This window comes from Hyla sarda, chromosome 3, assembly GCF_029499605.1.
Source record: "Hyla sarda isolate aHylSar1 chromosome 3, aHylSar1.hap1, whole genome shotgun sequence".
NCBI classification, from domain to species: Eukaryota; Metazoa; Chordata; class Amphibia; order Anura; family Hylidae; genus Hyla; species Hyla sarda.
The window spans coordinates 136,644,901-136,660,341 of NC_079191.1; the positions used below are offsets into that span (position 1 = coordinate 136,644,901).

A 15,441-nucleotide genomic window follows, 5' to 3' on the forward strand; every position below is an offset into this window, starting at 1 on the left:
TCTCCTTACCATGGAACTGATCCTTTTTATGGTTCCCTCCCTGAACTTTGACCCTGCTGTTGCCAGGCAACAGAGCACACACTTTCTCACAATCCCCCTCACTTGTCTTCAAAGTAGAGAATAACAAGCACTAAAACTTCTTGAATTTTTTCAAAGAAATGAGAATTGTACTACACAAGGTATTATTTGGGATACATTGGGATACATTTAAGTTCTACTCCATTGTGGTTGCCAATAGCTGATACTTTAGGTTAGGAAGGAAAAAATATATCAATAATAAATGTAAATGTACAAAATGATAATAGACTAATATGAACCCATTGTCAATAATTAAAATGTTTATTTGTTCTCCTGGATATTCCATTGACCTTTTCTTGTATAAATATATTTTTACACTTTATGCAAGTAACAAAACCTCATTGCAGGATTTATTAATACATGTATGACAAGTTCAAGAGGCATATGACCAAGTATTTATGATAAACAATTACGTTCCTCGATTGCATGTCAGACACAGTGGGGAATAGAACAATATTTATAGTTGTCAAGAAAATACCCAAGTACTTTCTCCAAAATGCAATTTACAAATGCAATGCTAATCCTTGCCCGGTATGGATATATAAATAATATAATACATTAACCAACCAGCTGGTAGCATTGACTTTGATCGACAAGCAGTGAACCAAAAGTTGTAAGGCATTATGATATGAATGAGAGAAGCATGCACATAAATCTGTCTCTAACACAACTCAGTACCGGAACTGCATAGTGCATTGATATCCCACAAATATAAATGGGACAAATGTAAACTTTTACCACCATTTATGAAAATGCAAGGAAAGTATAAGGGGAAATTCCTGATTATAAAATGTCCTGTGAAATGGTGTTAAAAAAGAGGAAATGCTACATTTAGTTATTACTGAGCTGTCATAGAAACAAGTCCAATAAAATCAATGGTGGTCCATGGACGGATCCACAGTTCTTAGTAAGACATCTGAACCTCCGAAATGTTCCTACACAGCCCTGGAAGCTCAATGAACTTTACTGATATCAATCACATGATACAACACAATTGACTTCCAAAGAAGATCTGTGCTGCAAATTCCATGTTGTGGATATCTCAAACATCACAGGGGTTCAGGTGTTTTAACAAGGTCTGTAGACCTTCCTTTAGGGAATTAGTGTCGGCTTCTGGACCCTTGCCATGACAGCTGATGATAACTAAAAGACAAATTCCCCTTTTAGCCAAGAACAGATTGTTAGTTACACAGGAGTAAAGATTTATGTAAATTTTCATCAATGACAATTGCAACCAGACCGAATGAGAAAACCACAGCAGCAAGTTATTAAACCAGTGGGAACGTGAATTAATTTCTAGGTTTATTAATAGGTAGGACTTGTTGATGAGGAAAAGATAGTCTTGTGAACTGTTCATCATTATGGGCAAATAAATCACGGGAACCATAACAAAATTCAGATCAATGGCGGTACCTTTATAACAAGTGTATTGGGAAATCTCTGCTTTGACATATCAATCTACATGTCAGCATTTGTGCAATACGATGCCAGGATTCGGTATTAATATTGTCATTTATCATGACTGGTGCTAGTCATATCAGTGTAAAAAGATAAGGCTTGTGCATTCATTATTGATCAGTAGAAAATGTGAACTCTTCAGAGTTGAGATAAATAAGACAGTGATTCCTCTGTCTGCCACCATAGCTCACAGTCAGAGCAATCCCAAAATGTTGCACAATAACTGTCTGCAACAGACAAAAAAGAAAATCTCAGCACATCAATGCCCTGGCCTCCCCCCACACACACCGCACACATACAGAAGCCACGAAAGCAGCATCGGGTCTGCAGCACAAAGAAATAGTTTCCTACATAAGAAAATAAAACAAAATTTAAGCCAAAAAGTATCTCCTTTAATATAAAATTTCCATTCTCAAAAGAATAAATTTATTTTCACTGAATAAATAGAATTCCGCACCATCCAGGGCTGGAAAGAGTCCCTTTATCCAATAAAGACTGTCTTGTTTTTTCTCTCTCTTATTTTTTTTATTTATTTTTTTGTATTTTTGTTTGTTTTTGTTGTCTGTGGGGGAAGGGGTGTTTTCATATATTTTTCTTTTTTTTTCTTCTTTTTTTTGTATTTGTTTTGTTTTCTTGTTTGTTTGTTTTCTTAACAAAATATATAAACATAACTTTGTATTATACTTTATGAATTATGAGCACTCGGTTTCAAATGTTTACAGCACCAGTAACACTAGGGATTGCACATAAAAGTGTAATATGAAAAGAAATACAGTGAAGTAATGCATGCATGGAATTCATGGATTTCTGTTGTTACAAGGAGCGTTTGACCTTGCATTTTGATTTTGTTTTCCAGAAATATGCTCATGCTGCCGATTTATAGAAGTGTTTAATGCAGTCATAAGCACTATACAGTGAATAGTGGACCTTTTCCAACATAACCAATGTAATGCCAAGCGAATGAATTCCAGCCATGGGGAGGAAATTTATTAAAATAAAATTAATTTATGGAATTGTTAAGCAGAAGGCAAATGCTTTAAAATAAAATGTGCACCAAAATGGATGGGCAACTGCCCGGACCTCAGTTGTCCATAAACTAAACCATCCATGGTGTTCAACTTTAGAGCCATAAATTGATATTATAGCTGGACTATAACTCCCAGGAAAATCCTCAAGAATTATAAAAATAGTACTAAATGTTGATCCTGAGTTCCTGACCTATGCCAACTCCATCATACTGCCCTATAGTGGCACGCTATATTACTCTCATGGTTACCAAGTCAACTGACTGAGCAGATATTAACTTTCAATACAGCATGTGCATTTAGTGATGACTCCCCTATATACTGCCACCGTATACCACTACCATAAACCCCCAGTGATGATGTCATTGACATTACCAAATGATAATAATGTTGATAATGATGATGATTCATGATGATGTTGTTGTTTACTTTTCAAACTATCAAGAGCAAGAAGTCATGATCAGATATAAAGATAACCTAAGAACCAATGAAGCAAAACATGTGCCATATATACAGATACATACAGTACATAAACATGTGCATATGTGCAGCCTATTAGCTCATCACAACATATAGCAGTATATTATGGGAATCACAGGGCGGATGACTATGCAGCAAAACTAAATTATGTGACAACCTATGTTTTTCTTCACATTCCCTGGTAATTTTTCCCATATTTATGTAAGGCATTAGTGACATCTGACAGTTTTACATTCAATGTACAGTAATGATTTCATTAGAGACTTAAATTAGACAGGAAATGAAGCAGAGGAGAACAGATTCAGGAATGGCTGCAATACAGGAATAATACACAGCTCTAAAGCCAAGAACCAAGTGCCGGCTCACAATCTACAATAGTTAGACTAAAGCTCCCCCTGCTGTTCATAGAAATAAATGCATTTTTATTTGTACTCTCCAGCTAGAAGCTTGGAAACACAAACTGGTTCTGAAATGAGATTTTCTTTGGGTTCGGTTTCAGGGTTTTATGGCCCTTTTTTTAATCTATATTTAAATATATTTGTATTACTTTATATCCTATACATTAGGTAAAATTTGCATGTGCTATATAAGGAACAAATACAACCTAAAAGATATTGTGGACACTGTCTTCCTCCAGAATAGCTCTGAATGCACTGTAGTGATCCCCAGATAATGGACTACAGGGAGTATAGCAGGGCAGTCATTTTTCAAAGTAGGCACAAAAATTAAATGGTTCTACCCTGGTAAGTAATATTTTACTTCCAAATCTCCTGGAATTGAATCTAATGTTATCCAGAGGATTGTTAATTATTTATCCTTTACTACTGAGGAATCAGCAGAAGACACTAAAGTGCTGAGGATTTCCAGAATAACTAAACTGCATTAAAGCAGGTGTCTGCTTCTCAATGCCTTTACCTCTATATCATGCACTGCTTGCCATGAAATAGCGATCAATGTTAGTCAGCATGGTAACATCTCGGACAGATGGACATAAATTAGGCTGGGCATAGCTAAGTTCGATCATAAAGCCTTTTCTCTGTATATATTGGTATATGTATGTACTGTTTTAAATTATTTTTTTTTATTAGGAAAGCTATACCAGACGCATAATCACTATACATTGATTAAACATTACCTTTACAATTAATATTCACTGAAATTACAGAATAAATATATGCACATTTTGTAAAATCTTTGTGTATGGGATAGGCTAAAGAGTAAGGGGGGGGGGGGGGGAGAAGACATTAAAAGTGCTTCCTACAAAGCTGTTAGTGATACGTACCCAGTAGCATTGCTAAATAACTTGCAGAGAGCTGCAGAAAAAAAATTCCTGGCATCATCATGAATTCACAAAGATGTTGATCCCTAGCTGTCTCATGTACATTACTTTTCGGCATTGCAAAACAAAATAAATCAAATATACATTAAACCATGATGCTTTGCAGTGAATCCAGGTTTTTGGATGTTGAATTGTAGGTAAAAGAAAACGGATGAGCATTAGTGTTTCGAATGAGAACATTCGAGCATTAACCCCTTTGCAGTTTTTTGTTTTTTTTTCTTCAGGCATGCAGCAAACTGCATCAATTTACAGGAACTGTGCCATGGGCTTTTCTTTGTATAAGGAAGCCACAAAACCATCTTATCCCCACCCCCCCTTCCCAAAACCCTCAATTGAATAGGTTTAAATTACTGCCAAAAAAGGACACGTGGAATTATTTATCAGGATCAGTACAAACATCCCTATACCTTACATGGCACAGTCAAGTTTCTTAGATTCCTATATAAAAAATAATGATTGATAACATTGCTGGCAAAAGTCTGCGAAGGCACTTCAATTACTTATGATTAGAGTATGGCCCTTCCTCCAAAACAATTTGGGGAGCATAACGGTATCCTCTTGAATCATGCGTTTTTTTGGGGCGCTATGAAATTATGCAATATTAGAATCTATAGGTGTTTTTTTCCAGGACTTCGAGGTAATCCGGCTTGGTTTGGAGTTTGGCCCTTAACTCGAGGTATTCACTTTGGGTTTGGTCTGAAAACCCCTTTCCGGCTGAGAAAAGTAGGGTTTCTTTTAATCTGGCATCCTGCTGTAAATCAGGGTATTGCATGCCAGGCGGGTGTACGTGTAACTCCTTTAATTTGGGTACTGTGCCATAAATGCAGTCCACAAACCCCACTGTGGGAGCTGGCCGTTCTCGGTCAATTATGCCTGGGAAGATTACCCCATTTTCATGAAAACTTGGTACTTCCCCACTTTGATTGACAGTAACTATAGTGTTAAGCTGAGAATTTGACACTGCCATGGTCCATTCTTTCTCTTTCTCTATTAAGGTCCTATAATTTGTGTTATTTTCTTTTGTTTCTGAAAATTCGTCCCCCATCTCTTCCTCTCTTGGTTTGTAGATGGGATTGTTGCACATTTGGGTTACTGGATGTGGGATGTAGTCATACACATGGCCAGGAGCCTTCTCAGGGGAGTTGTTTGGCCTATCCTCAAATATTCTACACTGCATTTGAATGCCAGTCAAATCAACCTCTTGTCTTTTTCGAAAAGGCAGTTTCTTGCGCCTTCTCAGCACAAAAGCAAAAAGGCCTGCAGCCACAAATACAGCTGAGAAGAAGAGTATTAGTAGACTGAGAATGAGGACTGACAGTGGAATGGCACCCCCGGGCGTGTTGTAATCGAGCACCGAAGAAGTGGTGGGCACCATGTTTCCAGGTAAAGCAGAAGAAACGGTAGCATGCAGCATCTCTGGACATAACACTTCCATTTCAATTGACTTTAGATCCTTGCTTGTTAGATTTTCAGGGCTTGTACACAACACCTCACCAACCACAATGACAGAGCTGATGGTGTCTATCCACTGTTTTAGAGGGACAATGTCACAGGAACAATCCCACGGGTTCTGCTTTAGATCAATTTGCACAATGGCATTAAGGTGCTCCAGAACTCCAGCCACGGGAAGATAAAGAAAGTGGTTATTTCTAAGGTTTAGCCTTGCCAGTGAAGTGCCTGCAAAAGCATCGGTTGGGAGTGTTCTCAGCAGATTGTCATTGAGAAATAGCAACTTCAGATTTGGCATTAGACTGAAAGCAGCAGGCTGGATCTCCCTTATCATATTATACTCAAAATATAAATAATTCAAACTCTGTAAACCCCTGAACATGCCAGGCGTCAGCCTTTCAATATCATTCCCGTTCAAATACAAGCTTTTCAAATTAGGAAGATTGATAAAGGCTCCTTCCTGGACATAAGATATTCGATTGTTTCCAAGGTGCAATAAATCCAAAGAAGAAAAATTCCAAAAATCAGACCTGTAGATTTTCTGGATTAAGTTACCACTCAAATAAAGCTTCTTAGCATTGAGAGGTCTAGGCAGCAGTTCTGAAATATTGTGGATTCCCTTCTCTTTACAGTTTACAGTCAATCCCAAATCATTGATATGCAAACTGCATGAACAACCAGTAGGACAGATTATTGGTATTGGTGGTCTAGTCTGGTAGCCAGCTATTGGAGGCTGATTTGGGCCTGGATAAAGGCCTCTTGGTGTCGGTGGTGGCTTTGGAGCTCTTGGCTGCTTGGTTGTAGTGGGCTGTTTATTTGATGTCTTGTACTCCACAGAAGAAGCAGTGACATGAAAGGATGACAACATAGAGGATGGCTTAGTAGGCCATGTATTTTCTCTGCTTGAAGGTAGTTGGGGTATACCTAGGCTTGCCTCCACCTCACTTTCTGATAACAAGGGGCAAAGTTTACCTCCCTTTATATCCCTTAGATCTTTGCCATGAAAGTGAAAGGGGCTTTCACATGTAATGTCCCCAACCAGCACAGTATAAGGAATACGTTCCAGCCAGCTTTTCAACTGTACAATCTCACAAGTACAGTTCCATGGATTTTCTGCTAGCTGGATTTCCATTATGCTTCTGCCTATGTGATCCAACATACCTCTGTAAGACAGGATCTTTAATCGGTTTCCACGCAAGTCCAAATGTGTTAAAGACACAGACTTGAATAAATTTGTTGGAAGCAAGGGGATATGGTTGTCGTTGAGAATGAGTACCCTCAGCTTATTTAAGTTTCTAAAGGCCCCGCTCTCAATCCTCTTTATGACGTTATAGTCTGCTTGTAGATACTCCAAGCTTTCCAGCCCCATAAAAGTGTCATTTCTAAAAATGTCAAGTTTGTTCTCATGCAAGTACAGCCTCTTCAGAACTTTCAACCCATTAAAGGCTCCTGCCTGAATGTCCTGCAATGCATTGTTCCCGAGATTAATAGACACAGCATTGTTCAAATGGAGAAAACTATTGGTGTATAATTTTCTCATCAAATTTCTCTGAAGGTACAGTTTAAAGGGTCGAGACCAGGATTCCGAAATCTGGCTAATATTTGTAAATCCTTTATTTTCGCAATAAATGTGGAAGAGGCTCTCCTTCACTTCACAGTAGCAAGGATCAAAGCATGGTTCGTCTATTTCCTCTGAATCCTCGATCAAGGGAATTGGTGTAGTCCATGCAAGAGCAATTGTGCTTAAAAGAATTATCCACAACATACGTCCATTTAGACGAGTTTCTGCTGGAGAAGGTTTCATTTTTTTGATCTGTAAGAAAAGCTGAAAAACAAAGAAAATATAGATTTGACATTATTGAGCTTTTCAATCCATGTATGCTGGCACAGAGCACAGTAACAATTCTTTCTGCTTGATCATGAACACCAGACAATAGTTTTCATGATGCTGTATATTAATGTGTAAATAGGCAATTATGCAATGCTATTCGCTTTAATGCACTGTATTACATAATTGACACTTGACAAGACCAGCTCGAAGCACACGTACCGTGTTAAACACTATGCCTGCCATATATACACAAACAGATCAGAATAACCAGGGACATATAAGTATTGAACCTTACCTTTTTTTCATGAGTCACAAGCAGCAGTAGTAATGACAGAAATAGCATAAGCATAGCCTCCTCTACCTAAGTATCTGGATAAATATACATAATGCTCGGTGCAAGGAAAATAAGATTAATGGCATGCATTTCATCCCGAAGAGTTTATCTGGAATAAGGACAAAATCATCATTGTTCATCCCGGCCAAATGTCAAGGTGGACATTTGATGTGAATGATTTGCTAATTCCGAGGTGAACAAGAAATTAATGCCAGGGCTATTGTATGCCTTAAACACCCATTAATAGATAAAGGAATGTACCCATAATTAATCTGCCCACACCACATGCCCACATGATCTTCCAATCTAGGGGGAAGCTGACAGCAAAATGCAGCTAAGTCTGAGATGATCCATGATTTAAATGCTCTGCCTGCCTTGTTCTGGGACTGAGGTTTCAGGACCACAGACCAACCCGTGAATCTATCTCAGAGGTGTTCACAGGCAAAATACCTATACATTTCCAGAGTACAAAAGTGAAGAAACAGACTCGGATTAAAGTCTATGATATCTATCCATATAAAGAAATCCCCATTGCCTGCATTCAGTCTATCACCTCATGCCACCGACATATTCAGAAATATACAAATTGCTGCATGAACTACTGTCAAATCTCTAGTAACATCCAATGCACCTGAATATTATCGCATCTCCTGGGTTGCCTACTATGTAGATCTAGCCCCCCCAAAAAATGACAATCCACTTAAAAACATCTTAAGTATCTACAGTATCAATAGAAAATATCTACAAAGACTGATAGAGATAGAAGAAGAGGAGCTTCTGGTTCAGCAATGCAAGGCAGTAAATAGATTGCTTGAAATAGCAGAGGAGAGAGAAAGACCGAGGGATCTATTGCAGCAATAGCAACAGCAGCATCAGCAGCATTGCCTCTCATCTGCAAATGTATGTATATATATAAATAAATCTACAAGATACATCTCATCGGAGGTCACTGACAAATAAAAGTATCCAGCAATTGGATGAAATGATGTACTTACCAGTTTGCAGATGAATTTTAACATATCCAGGCTGAGTTTAAGGATTGGTGGTTCTCCCTCTCTGTCTTTCTCTTCCTATCTGCTCCTACTGAGTCTGAGGCAAAAAGAAAAAAAAATGAGCTAGGGACGTGCTGGGAATGTGCAATGTGCAGTGTGCTGTGAGCTGCTCTGTGTTTTCAATGGGTTGCTTCAACATGCAGATCTGCTTCTCAGTATGCTCAATGGAGCCAGCTAGGAATCTGCAGCCTCTCTGTCCAACATTGCCTGCTGAGGTCTTTCTCACTCGCCCTCTCTTTTCGTCTCCCCCCTCTCTATCTTTTTCTTTTCCTCACCCCTCTATCCTCCTCCTCCTTCCCCCAGTCGTAGGCAACAGATCATTGGAAATTTGACACAAATCCAACAATCTTCACACCACTGCTTCAATTGTCTACCTCCTATTTATTCTCTTTCAACCTCTTCTATGGCTTTACCTGTTTGTTGGCTTCTCTTTTTCGCCCCTATTGCCCCCCTCCCTTGCTGACAGCAGATAATTGGGAGAGTCGATCATAGTCAAGCATCTTCACACCGTTTCTACCGCTATGTCTCCCTGTCTTCACCTGTCTCTCCGATGCCTCCTCACTTTTTTCTCCCTCCTTTCTATTGTGAGTAGAAAAGCTTCACATCACATCTAACAATCTCATTTCCCAGATTACTTACACCTCATTATCTTTCCTTTTATATTTCTCCAATTGAACCTATCTTTTTGTTTGTGTCTAGATCTATCTTTCTTTCCCTTAGCATCGTGAAAACAAGCTGGAAAAAGGAGAGCAGATGAAAGCGAAGGGGGAGCACTTGGGTTTATGACGTGAGCGAGCATTGGGAAGCCCAAGCATTTTTTTGTGGGTGTGTGGGGTATCCCGGGTGATCATTGCTCTTTCATAATACATATGTACAGTTTTAAACAGAACCACCATAGACAGGCAGGTGACAGGACTGCACATATAAGGACTGATTTGACAGGTTTGAGATTTTCAACAAATCTGGCTGATTCTCATCTTGTAGAATCGATGCAGAAGGCAGCCTCTAAATATGCTCATCTATTTAAAATGAGAAAATCGATTTGCTGGCTTTCAGATTCACTACGAATGGGGCTGATTCTCTTACTGGACGGTCAATGGAGATTTACTCATCACTAGTCAGGACCTTAAGAGAACTGCAGCTCAGCCTGCACTTGTAACTAGAATGAACTGCATCTTATAAAGCAAACTGATAAGTCGTACAGCCAGTCCTAAAATCCCCCCACACCACAACACAATTTTTGGTGTGAGCAACCAGTTGCCTTGTTTTGTTCTCACAAAAATGGCAGTAACTATACTAACATTTCTTTTTCTCAGAGCAGCTCTCTATGACCATCCAGGCTGTATGCTCCTCTTTACTATCCCCCCCCCCCCCACCCTTCCTGCTTAAAGCTTCTTTTCCTGCCTTAAAAAGTGTAAGTTGCATGCTGTATGTCTTAAGTCTCAATACAATGGTCATCTAGGATTTATAAGAAGATTCCTTAAACAAGCAATACCATGCTTCCTCCCATACCTGGCACCAATTGTTCCATGTCTGCTACAGGAAATGCAATATGATTAATTGAAAGAAGAGAAGAAAGATGGTTTCAGCTGTATCCAAAAACAGGTATTTATTCAAAGGGGGGACCATAGAGTCATTGTACAGTGCATGATATTGTATGTGTTGATGATGCTCTTAGTGTGGTTGAAGTTCTTACTAAAGTTTGATGCTTGTTATTGACTATTTATATAAATCCTTGTGATCATCAATGCAACAAGAATAGGTAATGTGACACCTAACCTTAGGTGTGTCATCTTAGAACAATGTCCCATCCTTTTTAATAGCAAATTTGCTGTGCATGCTGGACCAGCTAAGTACAGGATAATAAGATATCTTCAAATATTCATGAAGCTGAAGTTATGCATCAAGTTAAGATCAATAGATTAAATAGAAGATCCACTTATCTCACTGATGATTCACTGCATGGATATGCATCATATGGATGGAGTGTATGTGTGTATGGGGATGCATGTATGTATATGGAAATGCGTGGGAGTGACTTTCATAGTTCTCTCTAGGCAATACTGTAGTAATGTTACATAGTAATGTAGCAGGACACAAACTCCTCAGTGCCTGTTTCTAGAGCTTTCACAATAAAAAGCAGTTCATCATTCTGGTTATGTCATGCAATGTGTAGCGATCAGATAGGGCAGTGGCTTTATGGTAGGAAATGTCCAGTTTGTTAACACTGACCTAAGTTTATCTATCTAATGTGTGTATATATATATATATATATATATATATATATATATATATATACACACACACACACTCTATCCATTTGCAGTATAGAAGTATATGCCAGCAGAATATATACATGCAAACACTCACACATACACATAGTTGTAGCAGAGCTATGCTTGTTGTTTTGGCAATTTGGAAATCATACACTACACTTTGTTTTCCAGTGTGAAGTATCAGTATTCCAGGTAAACCTTAAATGAAAGGTTGACAGAATGAATAGTTGAATTAGTTGAATAGTAATGTCTTTTCTATATGTATTGTAAAGTCATTATTCACTTTCTGCTGTCACACCAGCCTGACTCTGCAGGATGGTGTAAAGCATTAGAACACTAGTTGTTTCTATGTATGGAATGACTATGACCCAGGAATTGTTATCTGTGCACTACAATTAGATTGCATTGCTATGCTGTACATGCACCACTGTGTTGTCATGAGTGTAGCCTCTAGGTGGTAACTATTGACAATCAATGTCATGACTAGATGCATTATTTTAAAGCATAGAAGTGACCCCCTTACAATTACATGCCCAAGGACACGGAGATTGAGAAATCTCACATGTCCAAGGCTGTAGTGTTGTTGTACCAAGTTCCCAGTAGCGACTTCCTCCGGCCGTTGCTGATTTGCGCTCCCATTTGATAGGATGCCAAAGTTGAAAAGCTCTATGCAGAGGCTAGCAGTAAAATGTGATTTGTTCATGATCTAGTCTTCTGCAGGCTCTTTTCATTGTATAAAGCCATATGGCAGAGACCCTATGCAAGGGCAGCCACATCTCTGTTCTGTTCCAGCACCATGCAGTCTGTAAAATTACAGAAGGCAAATGACCTCTATGTGATTATATGCTAAAGCCTGCCATGTCCATTCAGGTTGTGCAGTTAAATCCCAAAGCTAAAAATTACTATCATCAAGCATGGAGAAGGATTTGTCAGGTAACAATTCTGCACTGCTTGCTGCAGGAGTAGAAGGGAGGGTGAAGAGGGTTCAATGGAGGTATCTCTAAAAGAGAAAGGGATTTCCATGGAAAATGGCAATCCATGGTAATGTGATTGTGTCACATTCTCTCTTTGGAAAGTCTTGAGAACAAATATTTCCATTGTAACACTGTGACCTGAGTTCAGATGGGTTTTTCAGGTATTTAAAGAGCAACAGTGCACCCTGTCAGATATAACTTGACTCAAGGACACCCTGGTGACATTGGGTGAAAGAGATAGAACATCTGAACATGCAACAAAACTGATGAATTTATAAATATAAGTATATGTCAAACTTTTCCCTTATAGGATAAGAATTTTTACAGCTTATGTAAGAAAAGCTAATTTCTCTGGGAATTCACAATGGAATACTAATGAATTTCCTATAGCAATACTGCAGCCTACCTTGTCCATTGTGCCACCTATGCTCTGAATATATCATAATAAGTTAGACAGGCAATCCTCAATGCCCACAATGCAAACATTCAGGTTGATTTTCACCACTTGCAGCACATCACTTCAAAACTGCTTTGTGTCTGCAGTCTGAAAACACGATTGTGCCAGAGTTGAATGTATTTTTTTCTGTTATCACAATACTTAAAGCATTACCTCGAGTGGTATTGTGAAATGCAATCAGTCCGGCGAGCTCAATAAGCCTTAATGCAGATGGAACAAATTGGACATAGCTTATAAATATCAGACCATGCCCAGAGAATCAAATCATAATCAAGGCTTGTTTTCAGAAAGACACTTTCCTTCATTAACTTGGAAATCATTGTTTTTTTTTAACACACTCAATGGTGCCATTGTCTAGACAATGGAACATCATGAAAAAGCCATTCAGCAGCATCTGGAAATACAAAGGTTATCTCCTCATATATTGTTTAGTCATTTACTGTGGTACTAAATGTTAGGCTATGGTCACACAGTTGGAAGATGTGCGAAATGTGCGCACATAAAAGAAGTGTCAACATTCCACACATTTGACTAACTCGGACTGCTCAGAGGTGCACCATGTTATAGCCAGAAATTCATTTCCTTGTGGACTTTGCAAAAAGAATAGACTTGACTGTCCTTCTGAGGATGCCGAAATATGAATTTCCACGCCAGAAGTTCTGATGTATCAACAGTGTGGCAGAATCCTATTTCAATCATTGGGACTCAGAATGTTCATGTGTAATGTTCATGTAGAATTTTGTTGTGTGAACATGGCCTTACTGTTTTGATACATGATCCCTAAATGCTATGGACTGGGCCTATAATATAATAATTATTGATTCATATAATGCACACAGATCCCACAGTGCTATCTAAATTCAACTATCAGAGAGAACATACATAGTCGACGGATGATGGGATTTGAACCCAGGACTCCGATGCGGCAAGGCAGCTGTGCTAACCACCATGCTGCCCAACAGGCTTATCTCCTTATAAAACTGTGCTAGCCACTGAGCCACCATGCTGCCCAACAGGCTTATCTCCTTATAAAACTGTGCTAACCAGTTATTGGGCAGACTAGATGGGCTAAATGGCTCTTCTCTGCCATCACATTGTATGTTTCTATTTGTTTCTAATCACTGAGCCCCCATGCTGCCCAACAGGCTTATCTTCTTATAAAACTGTACTAATCCCTGAGCCACCATGTTGCCCAACCAGCTTGTCTCCTTTAAAAACTGTGCTAACCATTTATTAGGTAGACTAGATGGACTAAATGGCTCTTATGTGCCGTCACATTGTATGTTTTTTTGTTTCTATATGTTTCTAACCACTAAGCCATCATTCTGCCAAACAGGCTTATCTCCTTATAAGAACCTGTGCCCCTAATGAGCTATGTTTTGTGGAATAGGAGTTTGTTAATCTACCAGTGTGTTGATGTAAAGGGCACTGCTGTATTTTTCTTGCATGTCCTTTTTCATATGCTATAGTTCCCCCAGAGTTAGTTGCTTACTTGATCCACAGCACTGCATTTTTTAGTACATGACCATTTTACTGTACCAGTCTGCATTGATCTGTACTATAGTCCAGTGATCGTCAAAACATTAGATTTTGCAAAACTATAACTCCCAGCATACCCAGACAGCTGATGGCTGTAAACAGCTCTTTAGGAGATGTGTCCAGCATCAAGGTGTATGCTTAAAAGGCGACTAGGTAACACCTAATCATGGCAATGTGATTTTATAGGATTCAGTAGACAATGATAATGACACTAAAACACAAATCCTAGAGAATATAGGTTATCCTTTTTGTGTTGAAGCATCACAGTGACATTGGCATTCAGGCCCCGCCTCCAAACCTTACTGCACACACAGCTGCTGCAGGTAGCCCTGTGTGTCTGCTCGTAGGAGAATATGTAGAGTATTTTCAGCTGTGCAGCAGATTTTGAGCAGCATGAATACTCTGCATATACAATTAAGGATTAGAAAAGGAAACAAAAGGCAAACTCCTGAACCTTTCAATTACATTCCTGTCCTCAATAAGACCTACTTCTAGTCTTGAAAAAATCGATAATAATAGGAAAAAAGCATCAGCACCCACCTATACAGGAGTAAAACTTAAAGTGTGGCCTGAGGCAACAGCTGTTTCCTGTCTTGTCACTTTTTTCTGGCTACTTGACACATCATTGCATCAGAGGCCCACCTAAATAGAGGATATGTCTGCCATAAGCTGACACATAAATGTACAGACATTATCATTAAAAATACCACTAAAAACATTTAATAAAGATTCTCAGGTCAGTCTTATCATTGAGACCAATTGGCCCCATAGCATTTTTGCCCATTTCTATTAGCCCGTCTTTCGCAGCAATAGCAGCTTATGCATATATCCTTCCTTTCACATTAACTTCCTTGCACATTAACTCTTCCCAGCCTGGCAAACTGTGACACAGTCTAATCACCATTGTGCAATCAATCCAGTTGTTCCTATCCCAGCTTTTTTTTATTGAGTTACAATGCTCCCTGAACCTAATATACAAACATTTAATTGTATTCCTGATACAATAAAAGCCACAATGACAAAAAATGGCATAGACTACAAATGTAGATTTACAGATAATAAAGTATTTAACTATCCAATCAATGACTCCTATTCTCATATACTGACCTGTTATGTGATATTTATAGTATGAGCACTGCTAACACATAA

At 38.7% G+C, this 15,441-nt stretch overlaps 1 protein-coding gene across 2 annotated transcripts; it reads right to left on the bottom strand.

The window, feature by feature from the left end:
* Positions 1-320: 320 nt before the first annotated feature.
* On the bottom strand, positions 321-10,647 carry SLITRK3 (SLIT and NTRK like family member 3). Of its 2 annotated transcripts, none has more exons than XM_056565092.1 (2): positions 8,990-10,647; positions 321-7,654 (listed from the first exon to the last, which is right to left on the bottom strand). In XM_056565092.1, exons 1-2 carry the CDS (start codon positions 9,011-9,013, stop codon positions 4,982-4,984), a joined length of 2,697 nt encoding a protein of 898 aa, XP_056421067.1. In that variant the 5' UTR covers positions 9,014-10,647; the 3' UTR covers positions 321-4,981. The 2 variants fall into 2 exon arrangements, with proteins under 2 accessions (XP_056421067.1, XP_056421065.1); XM_056565090.1 differs by lacking the exon at positions 8,990-10,647 and adding an exon at positions 7,956-8,872.
* Positions 10,648-15,441: the final 4,794 nt, after the last annotated feature.

Bases quoted from the DNA above. Each gene is read 5' to 3' on its own strand.
- SLITRK3 (XM_056565090.1), bottom strand. From the start codon at position 8,009: ATGCTTATGCTATTTCTGTCATTACTACTGCTGCTTGTGACTCATGAA. The intron at 7,655-7,955 runs GTAAGGTTCAAT...TTTGTTTTTCAG, and splicing joins TTGTGACTCATGAAAAAAAG to CTTTTCTTACAGATCAAAAA.